This window comes from Bos taurus, chromosome 22 (genome assembly GCF_002263795.3).
Source record: "Bos taurus isolate L1 Dominette 01449 registration number 42190680 breed Hereford chromosome 22, ARS-UCD2.0, whole genome shotgun sequence".
Taxonomy (NCBI): Eukaryota; Metazoa; Chordata; class Mammalia; order Artiodactyla; family Bovidae; genus Bos; species Bos taurus.
Genome location: NC_037349.1, coordinates 48,204,159 through 48,216,169, shown reverse-complemented (window position 1 = coordinate 48,216,169; position 12,011 = coordinate 48,204,159). Strand labels below are relative to the sequence as shown.

At 36.6% G+C, this 12,011-nt stretch overlaps 1 protein-coding gene across 42 annotated transcripts in view; it reads right to left on the bottom strand.

Moving 5' to 3' along the window:
- The window catches only part of PBRM1 (polybromo 1), a 106,924-nt gene that overhangs the window by 66,834 nt on the left and 28,079 nt on the right, over positions 1-12,011 (bottom strand). For 33 of the 42 annotated variants that reach the window (XM_059879516.1, XM_005222979.5, XM_005222983.5 and 30 more), the window contains 3 exons: positions 9,826-9,908; positions 5,529-5,624; positions 4,842-4,933 (listed from right to left, as the gene is read on the bottom strand). In XM_059879516.1, coding sequence (XP_059735499.1) covers positions 4,842-4,933; positions 5,529-5,624; positions 9,826-9,908 — 271 coding nt within the window. The remainder of the gene's footprint in view (positions 1-4,841; positions 4,934-5,528; positions 5,625-9,825; positions 9,909-12,011) is intronic. The other 9 variants (XM_024982491.2, XM_024982494.2, XM_059879527.1 and 6 more) reach the window with 1 other exon arrangement.

The window sequence follows — 12,011 nt, the reverse complement described above, 5'->3', positions numbered from 1 at the left end:
CTCCCAGGCAAGTATGAGAATCACTTATTCAGTACTTAGTTACATATTAAGAGCTTGATAAGCACCATTCTCAGGTAATCCTAACATCACCATACAGAACAGGTATGGTCATTTCTTTTCCAAAGGAGAAAACTAGACATGAGAGGTTGATGACCTGCCCAAGGTCAGCTGGCCTGTAAAGTAGTCGAGAAGGGTTTTGGATTTAAGAGTCAAGGAGCTAGAAGCAAAGACAGAAATTGGAAACTATGCAGTCTTTCCTGACTCCACTACCTCTAATCTTTTCATAAAGCTCTTGCACGTGTTTTATTGAATTTAAATTTAGGAATATATTTTGCTGTTACTGTAAACTGTATCTTTTTAAAAAATTACATTTTCTTTTTATGGTTGATTCTGGAAATAAAGTTAACTTTTGTATAATAATTTACATTAGCATTTTATTATTCTTATTCTAGTAATTTATCTGTAGTCTTTTAAATAAAAAACTCAAAAAGTACTCTTATTGATTGCAATCCTTACAAACCCTTCTCTTCTGATCCTTACAGCATCACTGTTATCACTGTTTGCTGGCTAGTACTTTGAACAAGAAGTAAGAACATTTTAAACTTTGTTTCTTATGGTAAGGAGAATACTACAAATGATTCTCCACTGAAAGTGGAGATGCCATTTATCAGGTTAGGAAAGTCCCCTTCTATTCCTAGTATGCTTAGCTTTTATCATGAATGAGACTTGTAGTTTAATCAAATGCATTTGCTGAGCAAACATCATGGTTTTGCTCCTTTAATCTACTAATACAGTAAATAATTCTTTTATCTTTTATGCTGAACTAACCTAGTATTCCTGAAATAAACCCAACTGTGCTATTGTGTATTACAGATACTGGCCACCTCATGCGAAGAGTTGACTCACTGGAAAAAGACTCTGATGCTGGGAGGGATTGGGGGCAGGAGGAAAAGGGGATGACAGAGGATGAGATGGCTGGATGGCATCACCGACTTGATGGACATGGGTTTAAGTGAACTCCAGGAGTTGGTGATGGACAGGGAGGCCTGGCGTGCTGCGATTCATGGGGTTGCAAAGGGTCGGACACGACTGAGAGACTGAACTGAACTGAACCTAGTATTCCTGAAATAAACCCAACTGTGTTATTGTATATTACACATACTGCTAGATACAGTGTGCTTATGAAGACTGCAGATACTACTAGATACAGTGTGGTTATATTTTGTATGGTTTTGGTTTTGTATCAGATTCAAAGAATAAATTGCGGAGTTCTTTTCTTACTCACTGCAGGAGTTTATTATATAATTCTGTTCCTTGAATGTATGGCTTGGTGTTTTCAATGCAGGAGTATCTCTAATTAGCAATTTAATATCTTTAATGGTGATATGACTAATCAGTCTTTTTATTCCTGAATCAGTTTTCAGGCATTTATCAGTTTCTAGGAATTTGTCAATTTTATCTAAACATTCAAATTTATTTGCATTATGCTGTCTTTACATGCTCCATATGCTCTCTTTTTCCCCTAGTATTTTTTTATTTGTGCCTTCTATTTCTTTATAATCTTGCTATAGATTTACATATTTTATTAAGAGCTGTAACAGGAAAATTTTTGACTTCACTGATCTTTTCCATTAGAGATTTCCTTTCTAAAGAATTATCTCCTGTCCTTGGCTTTACCATCTTTTATCTAACATCTCTGTTTTTCTTATTATTTACTTATCTTGGATGCTTGTTAGTTCACTAACTTTCAGCTGCTTTTCTTTCTGAACAGAAGCAGTCAGAACTATAAATTTCCTTCTGAAAGTATCACTTTAGTGGCACCTCCACTGTTTTTGATATGTATTATTTTCATTATTGTTACTGTTCAAATTTAAGTAATTAAATTTGTATTACAATTACTCCTTTTAAAAATTTATTTTTCAAAAAAAAAAAAAACCACATAAGCAAAAGATCGTGAAGCCTGTGAAAGGTTTCTGCTCCCCAAGTTGGTGGAAAACACTAAGTTGGCAGATTGGATTTTTAAATAAAGATCTATTAAAAAAAAAAAAAAGTAAAAAATTCTTTTTCATTATTAGTTGCTATCACAGCCATATTACAGTCAGAAGTATGGTCTGTATAATACCTGATCTTTCAAATTTGAAATTTGTTTTATGGCTAAGTACATGACCAATTTTTGTAAATCTTCCATATGAACCAGGGAAGAACATGTATTCTCCAACTGTAGAATACTTGCCTGTTAATAACCAACTTGTTGTGGTAGGCTGAATAATAAGCCCCCACACAAATCTATGCTCTAATCCACAGAACTTGTGAATATTACCTTAAATGGCAAGAGACTCTGCAGATATGATTGCAAGGAATCTTGAGTTTGGGAAATTATCCTGGATTAATCTCTAGGCACTATAGGATCCTTATGAAAGACAGGCAAGAATGTCAAAGGAAGGAGATGGGGTGACATGTAGAGATTGAAATGCTGTGTTCTCAATGCAGAGGAAGAGGCCATGAGCCAAGGAATACAGACAGCCTCTAGACACTGGAAAATGTAAGGAAGTCCATTATCCCCTACAGCCTCCAAAAGGATACCGGCCTGCCAACAACCTGATATTAGATTTCTGACCTTCAGAGCTGAAGGGAATAAACTTGTGATGTTTTAAGCCACTAAGTTTGTGGCAATTTGTTTTAGCAGAAATAGGAAACAAATAAACTTTTGAGGAATTATAGTCAAATCTTCTCTGTCTCACTGGTTTTTTTGGCTGTGTATCTAGCAATTGATAGAAGCAGGCTCCCACTCTAACGGCAATGTTGTCTCTTTCTCCAAGAAGTTCTATCTGCTTGCTTTATATATTCTGAGCCCTTTTAGGATTTATCTGCCTGATGCAATAAACTTTTTAATCAGTATAAGGTAAATCCATTTTATCTTTGGAAATGCATTGTTTGAAAGTCCAGTTTAGCAAAAGTCAACATGACTAGCGACTGGTTATTATTTGCCAGGGGTATCTTTTTTACATTCCATCCTTTTACATTCACTTTCCTGTATATTTAAGATGTGTCTCTTGTAAGCAGTATATAACTTGATTTTTTAAATACCCAATCTGGAACTGTCTTAATCGGCAAATTCAGGCCACTAACATTTATTTCAGACGTAATTTTTGGAGCTGTTTCTCTGTTTCCATTTATCACATTTCTTCTATGTTTCTTTTTGCCTTCTTGCCTTATTTTGTGTTGGTGGAAGAAGACTGGAAGTTTTATCTGTTTTTCGTATCCTACTGTCCACCTCACTGCTCTTCTTAAAGTAACTTCAAGTACGTGCTGTTCTCCACCTCCTTCACCACCCTTCAGGGAGACACAATGTGGTTTGCCTCTAAAATGAATAACCTCAAGATGCCAAGCCACACTTTCAATTCTTATGTCTTCTTTCCATCAGCTTTCTTGTTGCTCCAAGATCATGAGTTATCCTTTCTTTGCTATTTTCACTGTACCTAGCCCTAAAGCTGTTTCCAGGAACAGGAAGCAGAAAACCAAGTATATTAAACTTTGACTAAATTAAGGATAAACAGGTTCTGAAGAACACCCTGAAGGATCTACAACACACAAATTTGGTTGGCATCTACTTTGTTTTACTACCTGAGCTTACTAAATAAGAATCCTCTTGTGACAAAAGTACTATTAAGGGAAAAAAAAAAGCCAATAAATGCTTTGTAAGAATCTTATAAGTGCTATGATTTTCCTTCAATTTGTTATACTACTATAAGGTTAATGAAGTAACCAAATGCTAGAAGTGTGTGTCACTTCTATAGTTGGCAAAAAAGAAAGCTAATGAAAAGAGAAAAGTTTCTTTCAATTTTTGATAAGGACTGACTTAAGTTTAAAAAAATATAATTCTGTAGATGACAATCAAAAACTTAAATTCATACTTTAGTAGTCTACAGTAATTACGAATTTCTATAGATTTAGTAGAAAATAAAAATACAGCTAGAAAAATCTTTTGTGTCACACTTGATTATAAAATCAAGAGTAATTTCATAAAACAAATTTTATCTCTACATATAAAAAATACCATAAAATAAAAAAATATTACATCGCACTTAGAAGGAAGACAGAAAATACACCTCTATAGCTGTTCTTTGTTACTCCTTTATGAAGTGTGTGCTTTTACTCGAATTTCTAGTGCCCAATTATTTAAATGAAAGTTTACCATAATTTACAGCTATCTTTAAATCATAAGCTCCAGGTGAAAAGACATTCTAGTCTACTGAAAATGTAAGCCAGTGACCTGGAAATCTAAAGTGACGTGAATGTCTTCCTGGGATTTCCTGACGGTGTCACTAGTACTTTGGGCTCTCCTGATGACTCAGTGGTAAAGAATCTGCCTGTAACGCAGGATTTGCAGGAGACACAGATTCGATGCCTGGGTTGGGAAGATCCCTTGGAGGAGGAGATGGCAATCCACTCCAGTGTTCTTGCCTGGCAAATCCCATGGACAGAGGAGCCTGATGGGTTATAGTCCTGGGGTCACAAAGAGTTGCACATGGCTGAGCACACACATGCATGCATGACTAGCACTATTTACCATCATAGGTTTGAAACCAGGATCTGCTAAGGCTATCAAAACAATTGTTTTTGCACAAGTATTTATTTACTTAGATTCATGCTTTAACACAAAATAAAGCAGTAGTAAGTTCTTAATAAGTTTGACAACCAAGAGTGCAACCAAAATGTAACAAAACAAGTGTGTCCTCCAAAAACAGACAAACTTCCAGCCAGACCAAAATAACTGCAAGTTTCCTTAAGAAGAAGGATTCACTGAGATGACACATAACTAGTCACAGCTTAATGCCTACCAGCTAAAGCAGCATCCTCTTCACTTTCTGAGCCATACTGAAGTGCCATGGTAATTGCAGATAAACGACCCCCTTGGACTGCTCTTTTATTACTACAAGGAAAAAACAAGCAATTAGAAGGCAGGGAAAGATGTTATAATAATTCGGTTACTTTACAGGAAACAGGAACTGTTAATAAGGCATTCACATCAAAGAAAGGGTTTCTATTCAGCTGCCTACTCAATTTACTTTGTACTTTTTTATATCCCCCACAATCAATCTTAACCAAGAAGACTAAGTTTTTTCCTCAGAAAAGAGGGAATAGAGATAGAAAACCCTTAAAGCAGGCTACTTGCAGCACTATTCCTTTTTTATGAAAAATAAAGATTCATTCATAATTGCTGGTTAATTCTGAAGATGCTCATATTTTAACAATGAAAATAAAATCTATTACGAACACAAACTCTTTCAGTATTTTACGACACATTTTACTGGTAATTTTAAACACTACCTGACCCACACTTTCTGCTTAAGCATTTCTCAGACATGAAGTCAGGCCTACTATACTTTTTAAATAAATATCTGACAACAAAGTTTCATAAAATCAGCCAACTACACTCAAAGATATTACTTCAAGATAGTCATCAAGAAAATGCTAGCATGCTTATCCTCATAAACATGGGTCAGCTCTCAGACACTCTCTCTCACCGGTAATACTTGCTAGTGGGATTTCTCTCTTCACCAAGGCTGCCTTTACTGTGCGAAGGACCTGTCAGCCTGGTTGCAGCCAAATTTGATGAAGTCCTATCCAGAGACAAGGTTAAAAAAAACTCAGAAAACTAACAGCTGAAATCATAATGCTGGATAAACAAAAAGAAAACAACCATTTTCTTTTTCTTTTCTTAAAAAAAGATACACTCTGGGACTACCCTGGCGGTCCAATGGTTAAGACTCAGTGTTTCCACTGCAGGAGGCAAACGTTCCATTCCTAGTTGGGGGAACTAAGATTCCACATGCCACAGGGCATGGCGGGGAATGGGGGAGGGAAGACTCAAATACTGCCGAGCCTCTACTATGCAGGAGTCTTTGCTCCAAAATCTGGGACTCTGCTACAAACAATAAAAGATGGACAGGGTGCGGAGAAAAGGGAACCCTCTTACACTGTTGGTAGGAATGCAAACTAGCACAGTCACTATGGAGAACAGTGTGGAGATTCCTTAAAAAACTGGAAATAGAACTACCATACGACCCACCAATCCCACTCCTGGGCAAACACACCAAAACTGAAAGAGAAACCAGAACTGAAAGAGACATATCTACCCCAATGTTCACTGCAGCACTGCTTACAACAGCTAGGACATGGAAGCAACCTAAATGTCCATCGGCAGATGAACGCATAAGAAGTTGTGGTACGTACACAATGGAATATTACTCAGCCATTAAGAAGAACACATTTGAGTCAGTTCTAATGAGGTGCATGAAACTAGAGCCTATTATACAGAGTGAAGTAAGCCAGAAAGGAAACACCAATACAGTATATTAACACATATATATGGAATTTAGAAAGATGGTAATGACGACCCTACATGCAAGACAGCAAAAGAGACACAGATATAAAGAACAGACTTTTTGACTATGTGGGAGGAGGTGAGGGTGGGACGATATGAGAGAATAGCACTGAAACATGTATATTACCATATGTAAATAGATGACCAGTGCAAATTCAATGCATGAAGCAAGGTACCCAAAGCGGGTGCTCTGGGACAACCCAGAGATGGGGAGAGAGGTAGGAGGGGGGTTCAGGATAGTGGGACACATGTACACCCATGGATGATTCATGTCGATGTATAGCAAAAACTACAATACAGTAAAGTAGTTAGCCTCCAATTAAAATAAATTAAAAAAAATTATGCTTATAGAAGTTGCCAATGATCAGATGTTAAGTTAGAATATGTTGGCATAAGGGCATTTTTCAATTACTGATATGAAAAAACTTGTTTCTGCTGAATTAAAAAAATTGAAGAGCAAAATCTGGAACTCTGAGCAAAAAAAAAAAAAATACACCAGAGTTGATCCCAGACAGTTTATGGTTACTGCAGTGACCAGAGGATCCAGAAACATAGCAAATGTCAAAGTCAGAAAAAAGCTACAAAAGCAGCCACTCGATCTTTCCATTTCAGATAGAAGCAAATGGAATCCTAGAAGTAAGACGTGTTCAAAGTCACAGTCCCAGCACAGGATAAGCTAGAATCTCCTGACATCTGGCTAAATACTCTTACAGTGAAAATATATGCATCCTACTATATAGATGCAAATATCACAATATTATAAGCATACTTTGTTTCATCATGCTTTGTTTTATTAAATGTCACATATACTGCCTTTTTTCTTTTTCTTTTTACAAACTAAAGGTTTGTGGCAATCCTAAATCGAGCAAGTCTGAGCACCACTTTTCCAAAGGCACTGGCTCACTTTGCGTCTCTGTGCCACATTTTGGTAATTCTTGCAATTATTTCAAACCTTTCCATTATTATTATACTTGTTGTGGTGATCTCTGATGCTATCATTGTAAATACTTTGGGGAACCATGATCCATGATCCATGCCCATGTAAGACAGTGAACTTAATAAATGTTGTGTGTGTTCTGACTGCTCCACCAACCAGCTATTCCCCCATCTTTTTCCTTTCTCCTCACGCTCCCTATTTTCTCATACACAAGAATAATGAAAGTAGGTCAATTAATAACCCTACACTGGCCTCTAAGCATTCAAGGGAAAGGAAGAGTTGCACTTTTTTTTCCAGTTTCAAGCAAAAGCTACAAATGATTAAGCTCAGTGCGGAAGGCATGTTGAAAGCTGAGATCAGCCGGAAACTAGGCCTCCTGCACCAGTTAGCCAAGTCACAAAAGCAAAGGAAAAGTTTTTGAAGGAAATTAAAAGTACTACTCCAGTGAACACAGAAATGATAACACAGTAAGACAGCTTTATTGCTGATAAGAAGAAAGTGTTAGTGGTCTAGACAGAAGGTCAAACCAACCACAACAATCCTGTAAGCCAATGCATAATCCAGAGCAAGGGCCTCTCTTCAATTTGATGAAGGCTGAGAGAGTTAAGGTGGGGAATAAAAGTCTGAAGCTAGCAGAGACTGGTTCATGAGGTTTAAAGAAAGAAGTCATCTCTATAAAATATAAGTGCAAGGTGAAAGAGCCAGTGCTGATAAAAAAAGCAGCAGCCAGTTATCCAGAAGATCTAGCTGAAATTATTAATAAACGTAGCTATACTAAATAACAGATTTTCAATGCAGATAAAATATACTTATCATGGAAGAACAATCCAAGGCTTTCACAACTAGAGAGGAGTCAGTGCCCAGCTTCAAAGTTTCAAAGGACAGGCTGACTCTCTTGATAGGGCTAATGTAGCTGGTGATTTAAAAGTTGAAACCAGTGCTCATTTTACTATTCTGAAAAATCCTAGGGCCCTTAAGAATTATGACAAATATACTCTGCTTGTGCTCAATAAATGGAACAACAAAGCCTGGATGACGGCACATCTGTTTACAACATGGTTCGCTGAATATTTTAAGCCTGCTGTTGAGACCTACTGCTCAAAATTATTTCCAAAACAGTACTGCTCATTGAAAATGCACATGGTCACCTAAGAGCTCTGATGGAGATGTACAAGATTAATGTTGTTTTCATGCCTACAGACACAATATCCATTCTGCAGCCCACGGATCAAAGAGAAATTTCTACTTTTAAGTCTTATTATTGAAGAAATACATTTCCTAAGGCTATAGCTGCCGTGGATAGTGATTCCTTTGATGGATCTGGGAAAATTCAACTGAAAACTTTCTGGAAATGATTTGTTATTCTAGATGTCATTAAGAACATTTGTGATTCATGGAAAGAACATGAACATCAACAGGAACTTAGAAGAAGTGGATTCCAACCCTCATGGGTTACTTTGAGGGGTTTAAGACTTCAGTGGAGGAAATAACAGGAGATGGGATAGAAACAGTAAGAGAACTGGAATTAAAAATAAGAGCCTGAAGATGTGACTGAACTGCTACAATCTCATGATAAAACTTTAACACTGAGGAGTTACTTTGTATGGATGAGCAAAGAAAGTAGTTTCCTGAGATGGAATCTACTTGTGTGAAAATGCTGTGAAGACTGTTTAAACAGCAACAAAAGACTGAGAATATTACATAAACTTAGTTGATAAAGCAGCATCAGCATTTCAGAGGACTGACTCCAATTTTGAAAGTTCTCCTGTTATCCAACAGCATCTCATGCTATAGACAAATCATTAGAAAAAGAAGAGTGGACTGACGTGGGACACATCATTGTTGTCTTATTTTAAGGAGCTGGCACAGCCACCTCAAGTTTCAGCAACCACCACCCTGATCAGTCAGCAGCCATCAACAGAAGCAAGACCATTCACCGGCAAAAAAGATTACAACTTGCTGAAGGCTCAGATGATGGTCAGCATTTTTAAGCAATACAGTCTTTTCAAATTAGGGTATACACACAGCTTTTTTAGACCTAATGCTACTGCACACTTAACTACAGTATAGTGTGAACATAGCTTTCATATGCATGGGGAAAGCAAAAAACTTGTGTGACTCACTTTAGTGTGATATTCGCTTTACTGCAGTAGTCTAGAAATGAACCCAGTTATCTCCAAGTTTTGCCTATATATATATGTATTATATGTAATATGCATTATACAAATATGATATACAAATATTTACACACATATTTGTACAAGGCAATAAAAGTACATAGTGGTGTTAAATTTTAAAATTTGTTTCTTTTTAAATAAAGCCCTTCAGCTACAATGAAGGGACTGATTAAGAGTTATTTAACCCTATTCTCTTCAGAATCATATTAGCAACTGTAAATATAACCTTGAAATGCAACATCTTGTTTTTCACTATATTGATTTCACTAGCTATTTTGACAAATAATAAAAGCACAAGAACTTTAAACATTTTTTTAACCTACCTCATTCGAAGGCTTGACTTTGTCATTTCATGTTCAATTTCTGCCTTTTTCATATAAAATATTTTTTTAATAGAATTTGCATCCTGTTAAGATAAAATTACTTAGCTTAGAAAAAGTATAGAAAAAAATGGGCAGTTTAAAACGCCCTCCATCACGTACTGGACACTTTCTATGGCACTCCTTGCATGTGGAGTAGCCTTCCATCCAACATGCAGACAGCTGCATCCTCTAACCTTTCCACAAGCTTTCAAAGCATCTCCGTAATTAAATACAAATTGAGAAGCCTCTCAGCTCTTCCACAACTAGCCAGCTGAAAGATAAAGATCTAATGCTGAACAGGGAAAAACCGGGGTGAGAATACAATGGACTCTACCTGTGTACACTAACCTAAAAATTGAAACAAAAGTATACTTCTAAGATTAAAGAGTAGGCACATAAATTCTGGATGAACATACTTGCTTAAATTAATAGCATATAGCAAATTCAGTTTCCCTTCACTCCAAAATTTAGTTTAGGACCATTAATCAGACTGAAAAGCAAAATTCTTAATTGCATCAACAACTGGTACTATACTACTCAAATCTCTTATCAAGGATTAACAATACAAGGACTTCATTCTTGATTTTCACTCAAAGTTCCTTAATAAATGCAAGATAAAAATTAAAATTAACTACCAAAAGCAACTGAGTCAGCATTCCGTAAATCTAAATGACTTTATTCCCAAAAGGTTTTCTGAGCACCCTTTGCTAAGTTCCCAGTGATAAATTATTAATTTGAGAAATTTCTACAAGCAACAGTTCATTACAGTTCATTTTGTAGAAGGACTACAAAACTTCTAGGAGAGAACTGCAAAGCAATGAAAGTCATTTTACATCGTATACGATACTATACAGAGTGACTTTTATATCATTGAGGTTTAAATGAAGGGACTATATCAATATTTAACTACAAAGTGGACCAAAAATGAACCTTGTGTGGAATAAAAAGAAACATAGGTGAATGGTTTAGAACCAAGGATCTATAGTCAACTGATTTTCAACAAGGTTGCCAGGACAATTCAACAGGGAAAGAACAGTCTTTTTAACATAAGGCACTGGATGAACGTGGACTCCAACCTCACACCTACCTCACGTATATAAAAATAAACTCAAAATGGCTCAAAAATCTAAATGTAAATGCTGCTGCTGCTAAGTCACTTCAGTCATGTCCTACTCTGTGTGACCCCATAGAAGGCAGCCCACCAGGCTCCCCCATCCCTGGGATTCTCCAGCAAGAACACTGGAGTGGGCTGCCATTTCCTTCTCCAATGCATGAAAGTGAAAAGTGAAAGTGAAGTCACGCAATCGTGTTCAACTCTTAGCGACCCCATGAACTGTAGCCCACCAGGTTCCTACATCCATGGGATTTTCCAGGCAAGAGTACTGGAGTGGGGTGCCATTGCCTAGAACAATAAAATTCTTAGAAGAAAACATAGGTATAAATCTTTGCAGCCTTAGATTAGGTAATGGTTTCTTCAGTAAGACATTAAAAGCACAAGAAATCTAAGAAAAAACAGACAAATTGGGACTTATCAAAATTAAACACTTAATTAAAATTGAGAAGTTTTTTTCTTGGGCACGGGGGGGATGGGATGGGGGTGGGGTGAGGTTGGGTAGGGGTCCTGCAGCACACAACATGTGGGATCTTAGTTTCCCAACCAGGGTCTGAAACCCCTGCACTGGACTGCCAAGGAATTCCCAAAATTAAAAACTTTTGTGCGTCAAAGGATATCATCATGAAAATGAAAAGACAGTATATAGAATGGGAGAAAATATTTGTAAATCATATGTCGTCTATTGTTTAGATGATAAAAAGAAGTGTAACAATTCAACAATAAAAAGACAGTTAACCCAAGTTAAAAGGGGGACTAAAAATTTGAAAATTTTTTTTCAAAGAGTAAGAAAGGCCAATATGCACATGAAAAGATGTTCAACATCACTAATCATTAGAAAATGCTAATCAGGGGATTCCCTGGTGGCCAAGTGGTTAGGATTCCAGGTTTTCACTGTTCACTGAACTTGTTGGCCCCAACTACAATCATGGGGCACTGGCAAGGAAAAAAAAAGGCTAATCAAAACCATAATTCGACACTACTTCATACCTACTAGAAATAAAACAAAACCAAAAATAGAAACTAGTATTGGTGA